General features: G+C 36.7%; 1 protein-coding gene and 1 non-coding gene across 3 annotated transcripts in view; both read left to right on the top strand.

Moving 5' to 3' along the window:
* LOC117990041 (opioid-binding protein/cell adhesion molecule homolog) overlaps nt 1-25,117 on the top strand; it is a 93,304-nt gene that overhangs the window by 43,227 nt on the left and 24,960 nt on the right. For both annotated transcript variants that reach the window (XM_034977480.2, XM_034977479.2), the window contains exon 4: nt 4,095-4,267. In XM_034977480.2, coding sequence (XP_034833371.1) covers nt 4,095-4,267 — 173 coding nt within the window. The remainder of the gene's footprint in view (nt 1-4,094; nt 4,268-25,117) is intronic.
* Nucleotides 12,944-13,041, top strand: LOC117990352 (U6 spliceosomal RNA). Its single transcript, XR_004674745.1, has one exon. It is a non-coding gene; the product is annotated as a U6 spliceosomal RNA (small nuclear RNA).

Below are 25,117 nucleotides of genomic sequence, written 5' to 3'. Positions count from 1 at the left end.
TCGTACCTCAAAGCGTCACATAGCTATGTGACGTTTTGTCAGTCGGTCTCAACGACAGAGAAAATGCTCTACGAAACCGCCCCTGCCTCATACCCCGATTGCCATCTCGATCTGTCGCGAACTCTACCTAACTAGTCACGATCAAAACCAGAAATAAAATGTTTGTGTCACTTATGATATGTCAAGACTACCACCGCGCCGCGCCGGTTCGCAAAGCAGCTTTTTTTTATTATTATAAATCTCCAAATTGCCAATACTCTGAATTAAACTCGGGACCTCTTGTATGTAAGACCAGAGCACAGTATCACTTCGCTAGTAAGATCGCCAAAAGTATTGAGTAATTTAACCACAAAGGATCTTGTTCGAAAATGAGTTTCGCTCGTTACTAAGCACTTACTTTATCTTCCCCTAATTTAGCCGTATTTTTATTGTTTGTACTTCGGCTTGCTTCTGACAGGATATTATTTGTTCCAATTTCATGAACATTTTCTGTGAGCACAATAGTGTTGTTTAGCGGTTACTAATTAATGCTCTTGTTTTAGTATTAATAAATTTCATTGTTTTGGATGTAAACTGTCATGGCCTATTGGATATCCACTTTGAGTTTTGAATTAATTTTATTTATATTTGAAAGTCCTGCTTCATCCGTTTTGTTTTAGTCAGTTTTAGTGTTCCTATCCAATCTTGTTTGCATTCTTTTTTTTAATTTCAGTTTTTATTGTAGTTTTTTTCGGGATCAATACTGTCTTACTTATATGATAACCCGGAATATTAGCTGGGTTAGCTGGTTTGGTTTAGAAAAATAGGTATGTTGAGCCAAGTTGCGTTTAAATTCGAACAAAAATCCGATCAATAGTTTCAACACGTAGCACGCCCACAAAGACAGACATACATAAATTTAAAAAAAACTTTCGTATTTATGAAAAATTCCGTGGGAACTGTTTGATTTTCCGGAATAAAAGTAGCCTATGTTACTCCCCAGGTCTTAAACTATACCCATGCAAATAATCACGTCGATCCGTTGCTTCATTGCGACGTAATTGAAGGACAAACCAACATATGTACTAACTAACAAACATTATAAATACTATCTGTCCCGGCTTACTCACGTGACGACGTGGGGTGGGGGGGGAGACGATCGGCAGCTGTCTCCCCCCCACCCCAGCCACCCTCACAACGGGCTCTACGGGCAGCGGCACGTGCGTCCCGCAGTCAAAACCGCGGCGCGTGCGCGGACGGACTCCCTTGAAAAAGGACCCCGGATGGGTTGAGTTTTCGTTGAGTTTGGTTGGTTAATATTCAAATGAGATCCAAACCACGTTTGTATGGAGAGCGCTGGGGAGCGCGCTAAGCTTGTATACAGTACGCGGCCGAAAGTAGTGTACATCGACCTTTAGAAGGAGATAGCAGATTTGTAGAGCACTGTCTCTGTCGTTGAGACCAATAAAACGTCATATAGGTATGAGTAACAAAGACAACGCTTTACAAAGACGAAATGTCATTCTAAAGGCAGATGTACCTACATTACTTTCTGCCGCGTACTGTACTAACTCGCATCATTCCATCCATAATAATCGCCGTCGTCACGTCGCGTCTTTAGAAATCGTAAACCTAAAGTTGTAGTCAAATAAAATTTTATCTCAACTAGGTACATGTAGAATTAGTCATAAAACGTTCCACTCTTAATAACCTCTATCAAAGTCAACTAAGGTGTCAGACGTAATAAGCACTCGTACTATAAATTGGACCCTTAAACGGGCAACTACACTAAACAAGTTTTAGAGTGTAATATACTGCTTAATTACTTAGCTAAAACACCTTAAGCCCGGTTCACACGAATAGTTTCGCTGCTAAATTGTTTCTACTTTCAGTGAGTAGATGACTGTGTAGGTACGGTTTTACAAGTATACTTATGTTTGTATAGGTTTAGGTACCGCATCTACCTGTACCCGTAGTACAAGATTTTACGTCTCACCAAACCAAACCAAATTCGAGAGTCGAAATACTTCCGCGTTACAGTAAAATGGACCTAAACAGCCTTGAATTGAAGTCAAATATTCAATGCCACTGATTTTAATTTCGCAATGTTTCCGCTTAGAGCGCTGGCTGTAGAAGTGTAGACAAACTTGAGCTTTAAAACAAGGCATTTAAGATCCAGTTTACTGTAACGCGGAAGTATTTCGACTCTCGAATTTGGTTTGGTTTGGTGAGACGTAAAATCTTGTACTACGGGTACTGATTCGTTCAGGTTATTTAGTTCGAAAACGATTTCTATATTGTATTGTAGAAAACAAGTACATCATCAAAGGGTCACAGAATCAGTACCCTTATTATAAATGCGAAAGTGTGTTTGTTTGTTGGTTTGTTGGTTTATTGGTTTGTTGGTTTGTCCTTCAATCACCTCGCAACGGAGCAACGGATTGACGTAATTTTTTGCATGGGTATAAATAAAGACCTGGAGAGTGACATAGGCTACTTTTTATCCTCGGAAAACAAAAAGTTCCCACGGGATTTTTAAAAACCTAATTCCACGCGGACGAAGTCGCGGGCATCAGCTAGTATGTTATAATAGTTTTCATATCAGTACTAAGTACGTGCCAAAATCTCACAGCATTCGTTAAGGTAGCTTATTCTGAGCTTAGAATTTAATGTATGTTTAATTACTTAGGTAAACATACCTTATTTGGCAAACGTTACAAGGTAACTAAATTTGGCTCGCAGCCAGAACCATGTTTCATTCAAGTGTTGTGTGCTCCAGAATATTGTAAAGCGATTGATGTTGTTTTATTATCAACTAGGTACGATTGAGATAATATAATTGTAGATGTCAAAACTGTACTTATAGAATAAATGAAATTACTTAGAATTTGTTTTTGTGAACATCTTATCTAAAAATATATAAAAGGAAAAGGTAACTGACTGACTGACTGACTGATCTATCAACGCACAGCTTAAAGTACTGGACGGATCGGACTGAAATTTGGCATGCAGATAGCTATTATGACGTAGGCATCCGCTAAGAAAGGATTTTTGAAAATTCAACGCCTAAGGGGGTGAAACAGGGGTTTGAAATTTGTGTAGTCCACGCAGACGAAGTCGCGAGCATAAGCTAGTTTATTGATAAAATCGGCGAGTCGTAAAAAAATTCGTTGATCATTTCCAAATTAATTTATTATAATAATGTATAATTCAATAAGAATGAATCGCCCACAATACTCAATTAATTGAGTGTCAAAGTTATTAGTTAATATTAAGTTCAGATTGATCATAGATTCAGTACCTAATTTTAGCCACCGAATAACAAAATAGTTGGGGTTTCGACCACAATTTAACACACTAGCCCGTAGAGGCGTAGATAATGGCCTCGTAAAAATCGCGAGCAACGTTTCGCAATCACACTTGAGATTAGAACAGGTAGCCAAAACATCGGCAGTAGGTATTTTTAATAGATACGCCCTATCCTAATCTTACCATTCCAACGCTGAAAAAGATCAATCCTAACCCTAAGGGTAGGGGGTAAATCAAGAGAATATTTTGGTAGTAGATAACATCCGTAGTTTAGCAACCTACCAAATCTCTGGTGAGAAGGCAGCTTTATGCTCAACGATGTATTTTCCAGTCTACATCTCCCTCACGTAAATCATAAAAAATATCATAAGGATTATTTATACCTAAGCTTAGGTTTCGATGGATAAATATTAAATTACAATTTATCAGCCCAAGTCAATCACTTTTGGGCTGCCGTTATCAATCTTGTTTTACTTACTCAAAATTTTAAGTAAATTAAACTTTGGGACTATAAATCAAGTTGTTCTGATCCGTCGATAACATTGTGAAGGGATGGCACTTCCTTTAGACCAGTCCATTATAGTATATAGGAATAGTATATAGTATATAGGAACGTGAAAAAATTCAGAGCAGTTGTATATACTTATAATCAATTTTAAAGGAAAACTATCATAGCTAAGTAGAGCTCACAGGTTAAGGAGTTATATCTGTTTTTCGAGGTTAATTGTGACTACGGAACCCTACACTGCACGTGGCCCGCCACGCACTTGGCCGGTTTTTCTATCGTATATTTTGTATTGTTACAGTGGTGAAAAGCAGTATGCGGTATCAGACGACGTCACCCCTTAGCAAGGTGGGCCCAACTGCGTCTCTACGCGATACAGAGCCCAATTTCGATGGTCCAATCGAGAACGTCACTGTGGCTCTAGGCAGAGAAGCAGTGCTTACTTGTTCTGTGTCTGACATTGGGGACTATAAGGTAAGAATTATTATAATATACCTTTCATTTTATACGTGGATAAGCTGTGATAGCCTAGTGTTTAGGACGTCCGCCTTCCAATCGGAGGTCGGAGGTTCGATTCCCGGCACGCACCTCTAACTTTTCGGAGTTATGTGCGTTTTTAATTTATTAGATATCACTTGCTTTAACGGTAAAGGAAAACATCGTGAGGAAACCTGCATGCCTGAGAGTTCTCCATAATGTTCTCAAAGGTGTGTGAAGTCTGTTAATCCGCACTTGGCCAGCGTGGTAGACTATGGCTAGAACACTTCTCACTCTGAGAAGAGACCCGGTCTCTGTAGTGAGCCGGCGATGGGTTGATCATGTTGATGGTGACTAGAGAACATTTACTGGCTAACTTGGCCTTTCATACCGTAGTTATCCTCTTATGGTGTTTTCCTCGATTATTATAAGGACGTCGAACGAGCCCAACATTTATGAATAGTAATTCTAATCAAACCAGCCTTTAATACCAACTTAATCCGTCATACCTCCAATCCAATTTACATAATTTCTCTCAGCTTACATTATTTTATTACCAGCAAATTGAATATAACGGCAACTTACCCAAATCTAACTTGAAACAAAGTGGATTAGATTTTTTAAGGGTTCCTTACCTCAAAAGGAAAAAAGGAACCCTTATAGCATCACTTCATTGTCTGTCTGTCCGTCTGTCGTTTCTGTCAAGAAAGCCCACAGATTAGACAAGTAGAAAACCTATAGGGTACTTCCCGTCGACTTAGAATCATAAAATTTGCCAGGTAGGTAGGTCTTATAGCAGAAGTAAAGGGAAAAATCCGAAAACCCTGAATTTGTGGTATGTAACCACAAATTCACGGTTTTCGGATTCAAACACACACACTCAAAAAAATTAAAATGTTTTCATGAAAAAATAATTCGTATTTCCAAATATCAAGTGGGTTATCCTATGAAAGCTTTACCTGTAGGTACATTCTATAACAGATTTTTATTTATTTTTATGCACAATAGTTTTTGATTTATCTCCCTCCCTCCTCCCTCCCTCCAGGAACCCTCGCTACGCGAATTTGACTCGCACTTGACCGGTTTTTTATACACAATATGTGTTTTATATTATAAATGATCACAGTGGATCCAGCAATACGCGGGACTACAATCACTACTAACATAGTATTATAAATGCGAAAGTGTTTGTTTTTTGGTTTATTGGTTTGTTAGTTTGTCCTTCAACCACGTTGCAAAGGAGCAACAGATCGACGTGATTTCTCGCAAGCATATAATTATAACTCTTGAGAGTGACATAGGATACTTTTAATCCTGTAAATCAAAGAGTTCTCACGGAATTTTTAAAAACCTAAATTCACGGGGCTTAGCTAGTAGGTACGCTAGTACCTAATATCATAAATTGACTATTTGAAAAGAGCAACCGCCAAGTTTCTTGCTGGTTCTTCTTGGTAGGAAGGGTTTTTCAAATCTGTGCTTAGTAGAGTTACTTAACGATTCACTATTTCTATTTCAAGAGGTCAAGTTTTCCTTAAGCTGTGCGTTGATAGATCCGTCAGTCAGTCAGTCAGAAAGTCACCTTGTCCTTTTATATATTATGCTCGCGACTTCGTCCGCGTGGACTACACAAACTCCCTAGGGATTGAATTTTCAAAAATCCTTGCTTAGCGAATGCCTACGTCTTAAATAAAGCACTTTCTAAATCATCTCATCTAATAACCTCCCTAAACCATCTATTGAGTACCGATAAGTGTCCTCAATGACAAACGAGGAAGCTCTCCAAAGGGGATCAATCACTCTAATGACATTTAAACAGTGTTTCAGCGATGCCCCTCATGACTGGCGGATTATACCCTATAATCGAACTCTCACGAGAGAAATTAACTGTCATGTTTTACTATTTGGGTCATCTTGAAATAACATTTTTTTTCAATGCAGATACAAGTTAGCCCTTGACTGCAATCTCACCTGGTGGTAAGTGATGATGCAGTCTAAGATGGTAGCGGGCTAACCTGGAAGGGGTATGGTAGTTTTTACTAAACCCATAACCCTTTGTTTTCTACACGGCATCGTACCGGAACGCTAAAACGCTTGGCGGTACGGCTTTGCCGGTAGGGTGGTAACTATAGCCACGGCCGAAGACTCCCACCAGACAACATTCTGGCACATTGAGTAAAAATAGTTTAGGTGTTACTTAGAAGCCTATAGGTATAGTTTAACTGTTTAGGGGATGGCCGCCGGCTGGAGGAGTAAAAAAGGAAATAGGATCAAAGCTTTATCTGTACAAATAATTTATCATATTCTAGAACTATCCAAGAGCAAGCTTGAGTGGAAAGAAAAAAATTAAGGATCGCTTAGCTAAGCAAAAACCAAATATGGAAGTAGGTTCGAACCTGGGCTCGCATCTATAAATTTTCGGAGTTATGCGCGTTTTAAGCAATTAAATATCACTTGCTTAAATGCTGAAAGTAAACATCGTGAGGAAACCTGCATACATGAGAGTTCTCCATAATATTTTTAAAGATGTGTGAAGTCTGCCAAATCCGCACTTGGCCAGTGTGCCGACCTATGGCCTAAACCCTTCTCATTCCGAAAGGAGACCTGTGCTCAGTAATGGGCCGGCGATGGGTGGGTTATGATGATGGTATTTTTACATCATGATCCTCTCTCGTATAGGTTGCTCTCGTAGATTTCCTCAATCTATTTACTTTGTAGAATTAATTAATATCTTTAAAATTAACCAAGCTTTCAGTTATTTACATAAATTATTATGCAAATAAAACAGATAAAGAGAAGTGAAGCGATTTATTATTCGCTAACAAACATTTGCAGTTCAAAATCCCTCAAAATGGAGACCACGAAGTAAACAAAATTAATGATCGTTCAATGTGGAACTGCTGCAAACATTTTTATCCGTTGGATTTGCTCTCTGGTGTGTTTTTTCTTAAGAAAGTGCTCCGTAAATAACCCCGTCTAAGGGCACGGTCTCAACAGGCGTATAGTTTGCGGTTTACTGACTGCAGGCCGATTCTAGACGGGCCCGTTTCACAACCGCCAGATGAACTTTATCTAATGGTTTGTTTCTCCATTGTCTAATGTTTGACATTTCGACAAATTTCCAATACAAAAACTGTCATAACATAAATCTATTCGTTAGATAATTTTTGAATAGAATATAACATATTATCTGTCTGCCTGTCCACAAGCTTTTCACGGCCCATTCGTTTAACCGATTTCAATCAAATTTGGTGCAAAAAAAGAAAGAAAGAAAGAAAACTTTTATTTGATCACAATACTACAATAAACCTTAAAAGGTAATTAAGTCAAAGATAGCTTACATCCCGGGAACGGACATAGGCTATACTTTTTTTTCTATATTTCCCACTGGATTTTATAAAAACCGAAATCCACGCAAGCGAAGCCACTGGCGTCATCTAGTTTTTAATATGTCGTAACTTTTTCTAAAACTTATAACTTATTCTAAAATTTCTAAAACTTATGACAGAGTTATAATGAGACAGAGCTATATCTCACATAAATCTGTCTCGTTTTAACTCAATCTTAAGTCTGAGCAAAGTCAAAGTGCGCTCTATAGATCTCAGCTTTAGACGTTATATAAGTTTTGTATACACTATAGAGTCATAAAAGTTGTACAAATAGGGAGTTGTTGAGACCACACCCTAAAGAGGACCCATTTAGTATCTTCAATGACAAACGAGGCAGCGTCCTGAGGGCGATCGATCAATCTAATGACATTTAAACAGTATTTCACGAATGATCCGCGTGACTTGCGAGTTTATGACGTATAATCGAAATTTTGGTGGAAGAAATAAATGGTCATTGTCCTTTATCAGGATCTCAATTTATTTCTGGTTTTAAAAATCCCGGAGTTTTACCTAATCATATTATTACTTACTCCTGAATTAATGCTGTATTTGCTCATTGATGCTGTATTATTTTTAATTAACTTTTGATCGCAGCTTAGTTCTCTTTAAATTCTGGATCCGGGTTTTACTTGAACAATTTTGATATAATAATTGCAACTTTTGTTCCAAGTCTGTATCAACACGCATACAGATTACAGTGCACACACGAATATCATAGACTAGCTTATGCTCGTGAATTTATCCGCGTGGAATACACAAATTTCAAACCCCTATTTTATCACTAGGTTGAATTTTCAAAAATCCACTCATTCAAACTCATTCAAATTTGAAGACCCAAACAGTATGTTTTTTTTCCTTTGCCTACTTTGCTAAGTTAGATAGGTAAGTACCTACATGAAAAGTGCACAAAATATTTTGCAAGCACCTTGTGAATACGCTGAAAAATATTTTAGCATAAACACAAAAATATAAAAGCTGGTTATCAAAAGATGAAGAAAAATAATTACTTTTTAGTGATGTAGCTGTAATTCCGTAATTCCGTGGAATCAGCGGAAACAAAGACCATTCAGGCCGTTTGCTTTTATTACGTAAAATTAGCTCGCTTGCAATCTTTTTGAAATTCGCGCTTGCGAAGAATTAAATGCATTTTTGCTATTCAGGAAGGGAATGGGCTGCGCGCTTTTAACTCGGTCTTTCAGATATTACTTTTGTAGCGTTTATAACGAACCAAATGAAGGGCTTTCTGGTAAAGTGATTTATTTTAATTCATAGTTTTTTTCTAATTAAGATAGGAAGGGTATATTGAAGTTTTGTAATACCTCCCGTAGACAAACAAGGAATGCATCGATATGACAATGACAGCTACTTCTGGAAGAAAACTGAGTGAGTGAAAATTTGACCTAATACATGCATAGACTAATGAGATTAACTGTTGCAATTTTTTAACGGTACCTACAGTGCCCACTACCACTTATTTAAGTTACGCCGATATATATACCTACGGAGGTAGGTTGGTCTTTTCCCAGTTCAGAAGTACCTACTGTGACTAGGCACATACTGAATTGAATTAAAGGAGGTATTTATATAGATAAGCGAAAACTCTAGACAATAAGTGGACAGTTGAAGATTTGTGGGGGACGAGATACGAGATAAAAAGAGAAGTTTTATAAACACACGAAAGTAGGGCTCACTGTTAAAATAAATAGATCTTTCCTCAAGTACAAAAGGGAAGTGTTTATCGGACGAAAAGTAGAGCATTTTATCTTTTGTTGGCGTAAATGGTATTTCAAGGGTCGTAAATAGAAATAAAAGTCACAGAAAGTAGACTAAAATTACTGTTTAGGCTTAGTAACGTAATGTTAAAGTAGACAACGCTTTAAACGATGTGTTACTTTTAGTTCTTAGCTAAAATATCAACTTGTTTCTTTAAATCTTCAAAGAAGTTTTAGAGCCTCAACAGGAGCTGGAGCGGACTGAAATCCGAAAGATCGTCGGTTCAAACCCTAGCACTATTTAATAATTGTCGTACACGCTCCTGATTTTAGGGTTCCGTACTACAAAAAGAAAAAGGAACCCTTATAGGATAACTTTGTTGTATGTCTCTCTGTCTGTATGTCTGTCTGCCTGTCCATCGTGTCTATCAAGAAAACCTATAGGGTACTTCCCATTGACCTAGAAACATGAAATTTGGGAAATAGGTAGGTCTAATAGCACATGTAAGGGAATAAATCCGAAAACCGTGAATTTATGGTTATACATCGCAAAAAAAATTAAAATGTGTTCATTAACAAATAATTTATATTTTCAATTTTCAATGTAAGATAACTATACCAAGTGGGATATCATATGAAAGGGCTTTACCTGCACATCCTAAAACAGACTTTTATTTATATTTATGCATAATAGTTTTTGATTTATCGTGCAAAAGTCGAAAAAATACGACTGTATTACGGAGCCCTCGGTGCGCCAGCCGCTCTTGCCAGAGCTAGCTACTGCAAGTATTATTGCTAGTGGACACTTAACTTAGAATAACGTTCTCGTCTAAAATCAGGATTATCGGTTCGGTTTAAAGAATTTATTCTCAAAAAGAACATACTGTTCACTTACATTAAGATTAATTATATATACATTTTAGTAACTACTAACACAGACGCATTGCACAAATTCAATTTTAAATTTTACTATAATAATATTATCTTAACTATGTCTACTAATTATAATATTTTTATCTAACTTATTAACTATTTCAATTTTATGCAAATTACAAGTTCTAGTTAAACAATATTGTCCGCAACATATTTGAAGTTTAATTAATGAAAATCCAAATAAATTTAAATAAGTTTCAGACTGGATTATTATTTTCCTTCAAATAAAATCAACGAAATATAATACGCGTGAATTCAGTTTTAAAACGTGCGAATTTTAGAAACTATATTATCCAGGACGTAGAAACTTGGCCGCGCCAAGACTAACCGTGCGATAAGTTAACATACTGACAGACATACATTTGCATTCATAATCATTAAAATTACTACATTACTATGGATAAAACTTGCAGAAGTCAACTGTTTGTCATTGTCATGTCATTTGTAATTTCTGCAAGTTTTAGTTCTACTATACAAAACTTGCAGAAGTTGACTTACTGAAGTGTTTATACTGTAGGTACCAGTGACGTGCGACGACTTGGCAGAGCCAACTGTGCAAGTTTTATTGCTAGTGGATACAGAAAAATCCAAATAAATTAAAACAAGTTTCTGAAACTAGATTATTATTTTCCTTCAAATAAAATCAACGAAATATAAGAAGCGTGAATTCAGTTTTAAAACGTGCGAATTGTAGCAATTATATTATCCAGTACGTAGAAACTTGGCCGTGTCAGCTCGAATTCACTTTCAATCCGCGCTCAGCTGTGACCAACGAAGTGGAAAATTCATTTGCGACTGGAGCCGTCGCCTTATCATCCTTTGCTTTCTTTGCATGGGTTTTTATTTGATTTAACGAAAAATACCGATATTGAAATCAGGATATTTTTTTTATGTTCATTACGATCCTGATTAAATTCTTCACAAAGCATGAATAAATTGAAACAATAACAATTTGCATTAATCAACGCTTGCAATCTAACGCTTCCTACTTCTCTATAATATTTTTTTAGATTGTGAATGCTTGCACTATGATTGAGGTATTGATAGAGTTATTATTAAGGTATAATTTATATTGAATGGTTTTTTTCATTATTTTCATTCAAATCCAATCTTATTCTAGTAGTTCGGACGACTTGCTGGGCGATTGCGAAAAAGCTGCTCAAACTTAATTGTTAATGGTTTTAATTGGCTGCATTTAAGGTATTTTTATTGCAACGTATTTCAACCAACATCGAGAGAGTGTCGGCCAGACGACATTGCGATCGTCACACTACGTCACGTCACACAATTTAATAAACAGTAAACTTACAAATGGGTGGATGAAGAAGGCGGAGGACCGTGTGTGGTAACGCGCTCTCAGGAAAGCAATATACGCAAATAGGCTGATTGATTGAACCTTACATGAACAAGATCAAATTATACGAATTGCAATTAAATTTGATACTTTATTAAGTTAAATAAACACAGCGCCTAAAAAAAGCAAATCAAAATGACTTATTTCACGGCAGGCAAGAACTTGGCCGTCGGCGACAATTTGCTTTTCAATCCGCTGCCTGCCGGCTGTGACCAGCCAAGTGGCTAATTTATTAGCATTTCGAGGCGTTACCTTATTAAAGCTTTACACTTTGCTTAGTTTTCATTTTTGCCTTGTTTGCTCATTATTCAAATTCGCAAACAACGAAAAAAAACGTTATTTGGCAATTAAGTTAAACGTACAATACCATTTATATACATATACTAATGTTATAAATGCGAAAGTGGCGCCGATTCTTTTGTCTTTCTTTAGACTTAATTTAGAGAAGATACTCTCTATTACTAGAAAAGATCTATCAAAGCACAGCTCAAACTACTGGACGGATCGGGCTGAAATCTGGCATGCAGATAGTTATTATGACGTAGGCATCCGCTAAGGGATTTTTGAAAATTCATCCCTAAGGGGGAGAAATAAGAGTTTGAAATTGGTGTAGTCCACGGGGACGAAGTCGCGAGCATAAGCTAGTCATAAATAAATGAAGGTCTCCTTATTAACAAAAATAAATCTAGTAAGATCGCATTGTAAGTATCCTATATTAAGCACTCTGCATATAGTTCCTTTTAATATGCAACGGTGAAACCATGTCAAGTGCGCTGACAGCACACAAGTAGAAAATTGCTAGCACAAGGAGCTCTGTGAAATAAAAGTAGCAGCCCAAGAACAATCAGTGTGACAAGGCTTTCTCGCGGCTTTTTTATCGAAAAAGTCACGATAGACTATATTTCAATATCGACAATAAACTGGCAAGCGATACTATCATAATTTTGATAACTTTACGGGATGAAGGAAAAAACTTGTTTGCTTCAGCTAAATAGATCGGTACTACATGGAATCAGACAGTACTTCAAGAATCATTACTTCCTACATCCATGCGGTACTATCTTAATTTTGACAACTTTATAGGTGAAGCAAAACTTGTTTAATGCTTCCCTCAGCTAAATAGTGATTTTATATCTATTCCTACCAGTGTAAATGAAGCCTTGCCTGTGTTGTGCTTTTTCAAATTTTTGTCCTAAACTAGATACCTATAATAAACTGTGACACTGCGGAGTAGGTACGAAATAGAATAAAACGAAGTTGTGAAAATTTTGAGATAGGACATAATTTCCCACTTTCTGTTGTACGTGTACTAAAATTGGAACGGTACAGAAAATATTAGCATGGCCCCTGCGCAAGGATGACACGCAAAATGGTAAAGCGTTTTTTGACACCGGCGAATGTTCTTTAGAGTTCTCGTAACCTCTTCATATGCGCTGAGGATAGTCATCGAGGGGGTTTTAGTGGATAGAAACCCCACATAGCCCAAATTTTCCCCAAATAGATCGGGTATCTTGAGAAGATTTCCTCCCGTCAACAAAAAAGGTCATGTTGTCAGTTGACAGCTGTTGATATTATGTCGAACTGATTGTGCTAGGGCTGGTTGCACAAACGAAGTGCGCCAAGCTGAGCCTTTATGAACATCATCTCTTGGCTGTATTAACGGAAATCGTATATTTCAATCTGGAAAATGATATTATAATCTCTATTTAGCATGGAAATGTGGGTTTTAATATTCAAAGTGGATTTTGCTCTTGGTAAAATTCTATTCATGGCTCAAGCCATGAATAGAATTTTACCAATTTGCTTATATTAGATGCTAATATAAGATTATACGTTAAGAATAATCCCTGATTTTAACGACACGATAACGTGGATTTATCATACCTTTTTATATATTTCCAAATAATGTCCGTGACTACTTTCGCGTGGGTTTAGTTTTAAAAAATTCCATGGTGATTCTTTCATTTTCCGGGATAAAAATTGGCATACGTCCATCTTCGGGCTGCTAATTATTATCTGTACCCAACTTTGTCAAAACGGTTAAACGTATGGCCCCTAAAAACGTAACAGATAGACCTTATACGTTCGTTTGCTTTGTTCTTTATACGCCTTCTAGCTAACTGCTTTACAACAAGACTGCGCTATACTTAGTTTTATTTTATAAAGCTACCAGCGGATACCCGGCCGGCGGCGTGTGTTACGTTACTACGCTAAAAAAAGAAACCCATTTTGTTTTTCTTGGTCTATAACCATATTCGCATTATTGCCTTTCTAATGAAACCGATTTGGGGCACATCGGTTGGATGCCCGATGTCGATCAAAAGTCTGTAATGGGCATATAAGTAAAAACATTTCTTGTGTTCTATATAGATAAAAGATTATTTATATAAAGCTATTATTTAAATAATAAAAAGCCTTTAATAACAACTTACAAATACAAATATTATAATACTATTTTAATAGTTTCAAACGTTTCGGTTATAATAATAGGTACAGTTTAAAATAATTATGATAATATCTAAACATTTTCGGACAACATTCAAATAGATAACGCCAATTCAGTGGGGTCTGAACTCTGAACAAAGGGTCAATCTCGCTACCAAATGTTTCTGACTTCTGTGACACCATTTACATATTCTGGCAATCGCGATTTTGTACGTAGGTAGTAGGTACCGAGCTTCTGTAATATTCAGCGATTTGAGTAGGTATCTACAAAATTTGAAATAAGTGCTTCAAATGAGGCCCGATAAATAGAGACAATTTCTCTATTTCTAATTATAAGTTAAGTTTTATTTTATTTAGAATAAATATTTTTGTTCTCATTTTAAAAAAATATTTTTCGAATCTTTTTAAATTTATTGTCGACTAGCTGATGCCTGCGACTTAGTTTTTAAAAATCCTGTGGTAACTAACTCTTTGAGTTTCCGGGATAAAAATTAACCTATGTCACTCTCCAGAACTTTGACTATACCCAGACGTGATTGAAGCACAAACCAACAAACAATCACATTTTCGCATTTATAACAGGGGTAGTGATAATAGAGGTAGTGATGACAAGATGACAAGAGGTCTTAAGGCAGCTCAGTTCGGTGCTTTCTTCATACAAACGTAGGAGGGAAAATACAACAATATTCGATATTGTACGCACAAAACTAAGAATTATATCGATTTATCTCGTCATTATCTAGGTTCAATGATATCTAAAACATTGAAAAAAATATTGATTTAAAAGTTACGAGCCTCAAAAGATTCCTATTTTAACACTAAATTTATGTCAACTTTGGGCGTAAATAAATAAGATTAGGAATAGGAAAATTCTAAAAAAAATTATCATTAGACATAGTTTATTTATTCATTAGTTGAAATAACTTTACTTTGCAAACCTAAATTCAGTAGTTTTTTCTCAAAAATACTTTTCCCAAACTACTGTTCAACCCTTTTCAAGCGCTAGATTTCGGCTAAAATCATCATGCTTCTCACCCCAAAACATTAGACACCGCGCGGGTGGCGGAGGGAAGGGCCAGCCCAGCGGCGCGCGGCTGCGCGTTTAATATTGTGGTTTCTATGACGACAACTGTTGTTATTAATATGTTTTCAAAAACAAAAGTCGTAATGATTTTATAAAATTAATTTTTATTCAGTGGCTATGCAAATGTGTAGAAGATTGAGCAGAGCAGAGTCAATAAGTCCTTCAAATACTTATTGCATTTTGTACATTGACCTCTGGAATTTGAAATTTGGACACCAATTTTATTCATTGGTTTATTGACCTGACTTTGTTGTTGAGGTCCTAGTAGGGATATCTACTCGTGTGGTCCTAGTACAATAGGTAAGTAACTTTGTTTAGTTATTTATTTTATCTAATTTTAAAAAACCGGCCAAGTGCGAGTTGCTCGCGCACCAAGGGTTCCGTACTCAGGTATTTTTTTGACATTTTGCTCCATAAATCAAAAACTATTATGCATAAAAATAAATAAAAATGTGTTTTAGAATACACACAATACAGTAAAGCCCTTTCATATAATACCCCACTTGGTATACTTATTATACATTGAAAATTGAAAATACTAATTATTTTTTCATTAACACACTTTAATTTTTTTTTGTAAGTTGTAATCACAAATCTATGGTTTTCGGATTTATTCCTTTACTTGTGCTCTAAGACCTACGTACCTACTAAATTTCATGATTCTGGGTCAACGGGAAGTATGCTATAGGTTTGTGTGACAGATACGACACAGACGGAGAGACGGACAGACAGACAGACAACGAAGTGATCCTAAGGGTCCCTTTTTTCCTTATAAAGTACGGAACCCTAAAAAGGTACCTGTATATGTATAATAATATAGGTAGGTAGGTACCTACCTGGTGGTATTTCTTTGTATTTTTAGGGTTCCGTACCTCAGAAGGAAAAAACGGAACCCTCTGTCTGTCTGTCTGTCGGTCCGTCTGTCCGTCCGTCCGTCTGTCCGTCCGTCCGTCCGTCCGTCCGTCCGTCCGTCCGTACGTCCGTCAGTCCGTCCGTCCGTCCATGCGTCTGTCGGTCCGTCCATCGGTCCGTCTGCCCGTCCGTCTGTCCGTCTGTTCGTCTGTCGGTCTGTCCGTCTGTCTGTCTGTCCGTCTATCTGTCTGTCTGTCTGTCTGTCCGTCTTACAAATAAAGTACGCAACGCTTCGTACAAATAGTACTTTTTTATTTATTTACTAGCTGACGCCCGCGACTTCGTCCGCGTGGATGTAGGTTTTTAAAAGCCCGTGGGAACTCTTTTATTTTCTGGGATAAAAGAAGGCAGGTCATGCCTGTCGTAGAGGTGATGGCCGTTGGAGCCGGAAAGTTCTTGAGTGGAGACCGCGTAGGTATAAGTAAGCGTAGTGTGGGTAGCATTAATGAATTACAGCTCAGTATACATTTTAACTTTCAACCCCTCTCCTAAGGGAACCATGCTGAATTTCGGGATAAAAAGTATCCTATATCCTATATCCTTATAGTATGACGTCAAATCGTACCAAGTTTCATTGGAATCCATTCAGTAGTTTCAGCGTGATGCGCGGCCGTGATACAGACAGACAGACAGACAGACAGACAAAAATGAAAAAAATTCCAGTTTTGGGTTCAGTATCGATTATAGAGTGCCCTCGAAAAAAATATTTCAAAATATCTTCAATGTACAGAATTTCACCTGTTACAGTTTTATTATAAGTAATAAAATAATAATAATAATATTGATTCAGATACAAGTTAGCCCTTGACTGCAATCTCACCTGGTGGTAGGTGACGATACAGTCTTGCTTACGACTATTTCGGATCGGAAATTCTTGGATTCAGGTTAAATGCAGTGCAAAAAGAGAGATCATTAGGATTCCGTACCTCAAAAGGAAAAAGGAACCCTTATAGGATCAGTTTGTTGTCTGTCCGTCTTACAAATAAAGTACGCAACGCTTCGTACAAATAGTACTTTTTTATTTATTTATTCAGATACAAGTTAGCCCTTGACTACAATCTCACCTGGTGGTAAGTGACGATACAGTCTTGCTTACGGCTATTTCGGATCGGGAATTCTTGGATTCAGATTAAATGCAGTGCAAAAAGAGAGATCATTAGGATTCCGTACCTCAAAAGGAAAAGGGAACCCTTATAGGATCAGTTTGTTGTCTGTCTGTCTGTCTATCTGTCAGTCTGTCAGTGTGTCTGTCAAGAAACCTGTAGGGTACTTCCCACTGACCTAGAATGATAAAATTTGGCAGGTAGGTAATAACAGTTATAACACACGTAAGGGGAAAAATCTGAAACAATGAATTTGTGGTTACATCACGAAAAATAAATAAAAATGTGTTCATTAACGAATAGTTAGTATTTTCAACTTTCAAGTAAGATTAGTAAACCAAGTGTGATATCATATAAAAGGACCTTACTTGTACATCAAAAACCGATTTTATTTATTTTTATCCATACTAATATTATAAATGCGAAAGTGTATCTGTCTATCTGTCCGTCTGTTTGTCTGCTAGCTTTTCACAGCTCATCCATTTAACCAATTTTGATGAAATTTGGTACAAAAATAGCTTGCATCCCGGGGAAGGACATAGGCTACTTTTATGATAAATAAGATTTAGTGGATACCGCTATTTTTCTGGAAATAACGTTAGATGCGAAACTTCAATGGGGCTCTCATATAAATAACTTATCGAACAGACAGTTCTGCTGCATATGCGGTAAAAAAGATTCGCCAGTTGACAGACATAGAAACGGCGAGACTAGTATATTTTAGTTACTTTCACAGCATTATGTCATATGGCATATTATTAGAAAAGAAAAAGAAAGAAAAGAAAAAACGTTTATTTTTTAAAGCTGTACCACACATTACCAGTTACCAACTGGTTAGGTTATCCCAGCGCCTCTTATACTTGAGTAATAAAGTCAAAAAACCTCAAGTAGAAGAAGCGCCGGAATAAAGTATGTCATGTGTGGCACAACCCAAAAAAAAAGGTCCCTACTCAGCATAAATGCATATTGTCTTGCACAAGTACAAAAACATACAGCGCTGGTTTTCAGTAGAAACCCTGATTCAGATGGCACCACGGAATTATTATGGGGTAATGCTGCTGATATAAATTCTATTTTTGTGCTGCAGAAAAGGGCTGTTCGAGCCATATATAGTATGGGACCACGAGAGTCGCTGAGAACTAAATTTAGAGAAGTTAAAATTATGACAGTGCATAATCAATATATTTTTGAAAATTTATTGTACGTATATAAAAACATAAATAAATTAACAAAAAAAGTGACTGTCATAAGTTCAAAGTGACTGTCATAAGTTCAAAGTTTTCATAAAACGTAAACTAATTAAAAAATCCTATTACATTGTAAAGGATTATTTAAATGATAAGCAAGCTTGGGAATGAGTTGCTCGGCTTTGTGATAGTTCTAATAAGTTTAATTTATGATTTTGTAAAGTGGTGATAATAAAAAGAATACCCGGCTGAGTTAGCTGTGGGCTCTTCTCAGTCTTGGGCACGTTTGGAACCCTCGTAGCGTTTGCGAAATAATTATCACCACTATATTTTACAAATCCAACAACTGACAATCGAAAAGAGTAATTTATTACCTATTTTGAACAAATCATTTGACTTTGACTTTTGATCCCGGAAAATCAAAGTTCCCACGGGATTTTTAAAAAACCTAAATCCACGCGGACGAAGTTGCGGGCATCATCTAGTGCATAATAAATAGTTTTTGATTTATCATGCAAAATGTCAAAAAATACTATTTACCTATTTATTTATTTTTATTTTTCACTAGCTGCCCCGGCGAACTTCGTACCGCCTAACAGTCGATTCTTTTTCAGGAATTTTTTAAAAATTTTCTCTCCGTAAGTACCATATTCGTACTTCAAGGAATATTATAAAAAAAGAATTAGCGAAATCGGTTCAGCTGTTCTCGAGATTTGCGATCAGCAACACATTTAGCGATTCATTTTTATATGTACCGAAATTCTAGTTACATAGTAGTAATAAATTAAGTTACATTGTAAATGCTTATCTCTAAACGGAGATTTAGAGATAAACATTTTACTATTGTAGTACGGAAACCTCGGGGCGCGAGTCTGACTCGTACTTGGCCGGTCGGTCTGTCGGTCGGTCGGTCGATTTATTTTAGAATGCATCGTATCGACAGCTGGTGGTAGTAGTTTACATATATCCTACTAATATTATAAACTAGGTGAAGCTATGATAGCCTAGTGGTTAGGACGTCCGCCTTCTAAACGGAGGTCGGGGGGTTCGATCCCGGGCACGCACCTCTAACTTTTCGGAGTTATACGCGTTTTAATTAATTAAATATCACTTGCTTTAACGGTAAAGGAAAACATCGTGAGGAAACCTGCATGCCGAGTTCTCCATAATGTTCTCAAAGGTGTGTGAATTCTACCAATCCGCACATGGCCAGCGTGGTAGACTATGGCCAAAACCCTTCTCACTCTGAGAGGAGACCCCTGCTCTGTAGTGAGCCGGCGATGGGTTGATCATGATGATGATGATGAGGTGATGCCCACGACTTCGTACGCGTGGATTTAGATTTTTAAAAATCCTGTGGGAACTCTTTGATTTTCCGGGATAAAAAGTGGCCTATGTCACTCTCCAGGTCAACCATACCCATGCAAAAATCACGTCGATCCGTTGCTCTGTTGCGACGTGATTGAAGGACAAACCAACGAACCAACAAACAAACACACTATCACATTTATAATAGGTGTAGTGATGTGTGTGTGTGGATGTTTGGATGTTTGTTACTCAATCACACAAAAACGGCTGAACAGTTTTGGATGAAATTTGGAATGGAGATAGATAAAAGTGTTAATTTAGGGTATACCCTAAATTAACACATAGGCTACTTTTTATCCCGGAAAATCAAAGAGTTCCCACGGGATTTTTAAAAACCTAATTCCACGCGGACGAAGTTGCGGGCATCAACTAGTAATAAAATATAATTTGGACTTATCCGAATTCCGAAAGTCAGGGTTGTCAAATCACACTTTACATTATAAAGGCGAAGTTTTGTATCTGCGTGTGTGTGTGTATAGGTTTGTTACCCTTTCACGCAAAAAGTACAAGACGGATTTGGCTGAAATTTGAAATAGTGATCGCTTTTGAAAGAGTTCTCGCGGGATTAAAAAACCACTATATCCTCGCGGACGAAGTCGCGTATATCATCTAGTTACAAATATAAGTATGTAGGTCATATTGTGTGCTTAGACAATTTAATTATATACTTGAGTTTTCGTGTAACAGAAACAAAAATGGATTGGCGGAAGAGGAAAAAGAAACGGTTTAGACTCGCAAAAGCTTCTCGCAAAAGCAAATCCCTTGCAAAGAGGAGATCTATTAAAATTCATCAGAATCTTTCCAAACCATAATATTATCTTGTGATGATAATGCCATTACTTTTTCGGGGTTATTCCCGTGCGTCACACCCGACGTGAGTAACAATGTGACTCGACGGGAATTTTATTTGACTGAATATGTACTTTTCCGGGATGCTGAATTTGATAATGACATTTATTTTCAAATCCAAAATAGTAGACATGCACTTTTCACAAAAAATAGAAATGGGTGTCGTTTTCAGGGTTTCCAGGATGCTGGTTTTGATAATGACATTAATTTTTTAATCTAAGATGGCGGGCCAGCACTTTTTATAAAAAATAGACGCGAGTGTCGTTTTCAAGGTTCTCCAGGATGGTGAATTTGATGATGACATTTATTTATTTTTAATAAATACTTATATATTATACTTCTATTTTAGTGGATCACGGGATTTTCTTTGGCAAGGAAACGACAAAGCAAAAAATCGAATTGAATTAGATTATGATGCTATCACACCGTACCATTTAGAGCCAGCTTCTGAAAGTTTGACACTGTGTTTGTAAGTTGATATTATTTAGATACTAGCAAATGCCCACGACTTCGTCCGCGTGGGCTACACAAAATTTCGAACCCCTATTTCACCCCCTCCAGAGTTGAATTTTCAAAAATCTCTTCTTAGTGGATGCCTGCGTCATAATAGCTATCTGCATGCCAAATTTCAGCACGATCCGTCCAGTAGTTTGAGCTGTGCGTTGATAGATCAGTCAGTCAGTCAGTCAGTCAGTCAGTCAGTCACCTTTTTCTTTTATATATTTAGATTAGGAATTAGGATTAGGATAATATAATTATTATGTTACTAGCTGCCCCGACGAACTTCGCACCGCCTACAGTCGATTCTTTTTCAGGACATTTTTTAAATTTTTCTCTCCATAAGAACCATCCCCGTACTTCAAGGAATATTATCAAAAAGAATTAGCGAAATCGGTGCAGCTGTTCTCGAGATTTGCGATCAGCAACACATTCAACGATTCATTTTTATATAATAATATAGAGATTTACTATTTGTTGTCAGATTTGTCAATGCTGAATTATGTTGTATTTTAGTGACTCAAGACATTCCTTTTAGAAGAAAACAAGGAAAATAAAATGAATGTGCCCAATATACGTACCACTGAAATCCAACATGATGCTGCAACATTCAATTCCGTACTAAATATTGAAAGGTCTACCCATACCATACTTGTAAGTTGTTATGCTATGTTTTTTGCATACATTCTATATAGATAATACTCACAATATATTTACGTTGATTGTATGTTTATTAATTCCAGAAATGAAATGGAGAGCTTCAATAGTTCTGCGTCGAATGATACATCTAATGTGACTGTTGAAACAGAAAATGATACATATTGTGTTTATGTGTGTAGTGGGCTTTTAGAGGGAAATTGAATTGTACCTACTTCCTGCTTATAAAAATAAAATTTTCATTTTTGAGATCAAAGTGGAATTTATTTAGACTTTTTTATACACAAGTAGATGGTATATATAGTTTTTAGTCGCTACTAATAGATAAGTGTAGGCAACAAAATTTATTTTCACAGACAAACGAATGTGTAATCATGTGTTCCTAATAGGTAATCCGCCAGCACAGAGAATTCAACTCCTAGAGTACGCATATACAAGGATTTACATGAAAACAAAATCGTAAAATGTTGGCGGGGGACAGGGGAGAATGCTTTGTTGTGATTGGTGGACTGACTAATAAAAACAATGTGCGGAATGAGGGTACCGAACGGGCGTGGGCGATGATTCATTTAAAATTCCGTGGGATCACCACGATTTAGCAATGCAATTCCTTAGGTACAGCATCAGGGTCGAGAAGTGGGTCTTCGAGTTCAATGATAAAGTCTTTACTTGGTAGATATAGGTACCTACCTCTCAATATCAATTTATAACCGACAGTTTCAAAATCCCATAAGTTTTGGTGGTCATGTCCCCTGCAGCATCAGGATTGAGGAGTTGAAATCCACATTTTATATAGGACAATGTTGCAAAGTTTCTTTATCAATTAAAAAAAATACGCAAATCGGTTCAGAAATCTCGGAGATTTCTGTGTACATAGGTAGAAAAACACAACTCCTTTTTTAAAAGTCGGTTAAAAAAGTATCCTTTGTTAATTCTCTACTTGTCTGTAAAAGTCCCGTCAAAATAGGTTCTGCCGTTCCGAAGATTAGCCCGTTCAAACTTCAAACAGACAGACAGACAGACAGTTTTTAAAAACATTTGATTCAGCTGTTATGGTACAGTTCAAATAACAATATTATGAGCTTGCGGTAGTTATTTCGAAATTACAGACAGACACTTCATAGAAGTATGGATTTCTATAATATAATATAAGTACGAGTTGTTTATACACGCTGAGGTAGTAGTTACCTAATAGGTATGTATGTAAGTGAGATTTTATAGTATTCATCAAAAGATAAGTAGGTAATCATTATCATTCAAAAAAAATTTAAAAATATCTATTTCAGTAGGTAAAACAATTTCACATAGTGCGTAGTAATTGGGACCATCCCAGTAAGTGTTTTAGTATTGCTACGAGTACTCGTGGCAGGCGACCCCGCTCTTCCATGTTGATATTCTCTCAATATCAATTTATAACCGACAGTTTCAAAATCCCATAAGTTTTGGTGGTCATGTCCCCTGCAGCATCAGGATTGAGGAGTTGAAATCCACATTTTATATAGGACAATGTTGCAAAGTTTCTTTATCAATTAAAAAAAATACGCAAATCGGTTCAGAAATCTCGGAGATTTCTGTGTACATAGGTAGAAAAACACAACTCCTTTTTTAAAAGTCGGTTAAAAAAGTATCCTTTGTTAATTCTCTACTTGTCTGTAAAAGTCCCGTCAAAATAGGTTCTGCCGTTCCGAAGATTAGCCCGTTCAAACTTCAAACAGACAGACAGACAGACAGTTTTTAAAAACATTTGATTCAGCTGTTATGGTACAGTTCAAATAACAATATTATGAGCTTGCGGTAGTTATTTCGAAATTACAGACAGACACTTCATAGAAGTATGGATTTCTATAATATAATATAAGTACGAGTTGTTTATACACGCTGAGGTAGTAGTTACCTAATAGGTATGTATGTAAGTGAGATTTTATAGTATTCATCAAAAGATAAGTAGGTAATCATTATCATTCAAAAAAAATTTAAAAATATCTATTTCAGTAGGTAAAACAATTTCACATAGTGCGTAGTAATTGGGACCATCCCAGTAAGTGTTTTAGTATTGCTACGAGTACTCGTGGCAGGCGACCCCGCTCTTCCATAAAATCTTATACAATAATAATTGAAATAAGTAGTTCCTTCATAAATCATATATTTACAAAAATTCATCGGTGACATCTGTCCAACTATCTGTGTGCCATCATCAATATATCCGGACGCTAGTGTGAGCGCATGCACTCGCTACACTGCTCATCACTGAGTCTATTTCTTTCTATCACAATGTTAGGTGAAATAGCATACAGGTTACCCACGTGGGCCGAGCAGTTCGGACGTGCATCCAGCGTCACATATGAATATTTTGCAATCGTTATTGCACTTTATACCTATTCAAGTGTTAAGGTTTCTAACCCGGCGCAAGATAGCGCGGGTGACATGCGAGTGTACCGAGCGTCCCCCCCCGCCTCCGAATATACCCCCGAATATCCCGAATGACTCGACCACGACCAGTCGTGTACTATATAATCCTACGTCAATGGTGCGTAGGTACAAAGCTTCTGAATTATAATAAATTGAACTGGATACTATACGAAAGGCCCATAATAGAATAAGTAATTTTCTTTTTTCCGAGGGATCCTCTCTCGTGAAATTTAAAGTAATGCGATCTCACTTGATTTCTGACCCCGGGCACAATAGCAATCGGTTCATTCTGACTTTTTGCAAATTTTCGTCTTGTAAAGCATGATGTTACAGTTTATGGGAGCTGTTTTATGGGTATTATTTTAGGACCTTTTCTTCGTTATGAAGGATCTCGTAATTTTGTCTTGTTAACTTTTAGATGAGCATTTATTTATGTTACATTTTTTGTACTTTTGAGTTTGTCAGGTTTTTAAATACCTTATTAATTAGTTAATTAAATATATTATTGTGTTGTATAATTTTAAACTAACATTTAATTACGATTTGAACTTCGAATACTCCGAAAATTTTATAAAATTGGTTGACGATCTAACAGACATCCACTAGGGCACTTAACAGTATCTGCCAGTAAACATAAATGCTTTTTTAAGAGTAGCAATGTTCTAAACATATTAGCAGTGATAACCCAGTGGCAAAAACGTTTGCTTCCTATTTGGGGGATTAACTTTCCGGAGTTGTGTATGTTTTTCAAGAAATTCAATATCACTTCTTTTAATAGTGAAGGAAAACATCATGCGAAAACCTGCATTCCTGAGAGTTCTCTATAGCATTCTCAAAGGAGGGGAAGTCTGCCAACCCGCACTTGGCCAGTGTGGTGGACTATGAACCAATACCTCCTCATTTTGAGAGGACACATGGCTTGAAAAGATGATGATGGTGATTATGATGAA

The sequence above is a fragment of the Maniola hyperantus genome, chromosome 17 (genome assembly GCF_902806685.2).
Source record: "Maniola hyperantus chromosome 17, iAphHyp1.2, whole genome shotgun sequence".
Classification (NCBI taxonomy): Eukaryota; Metazoa; Arthropoda; class Insecta; order Lepidoptera; family Nymphalidae; genus Maniola; species Maniola hyperantus.
This window is presented reverse-complemented; position numbering and strand designations above follow the sequence as displayed.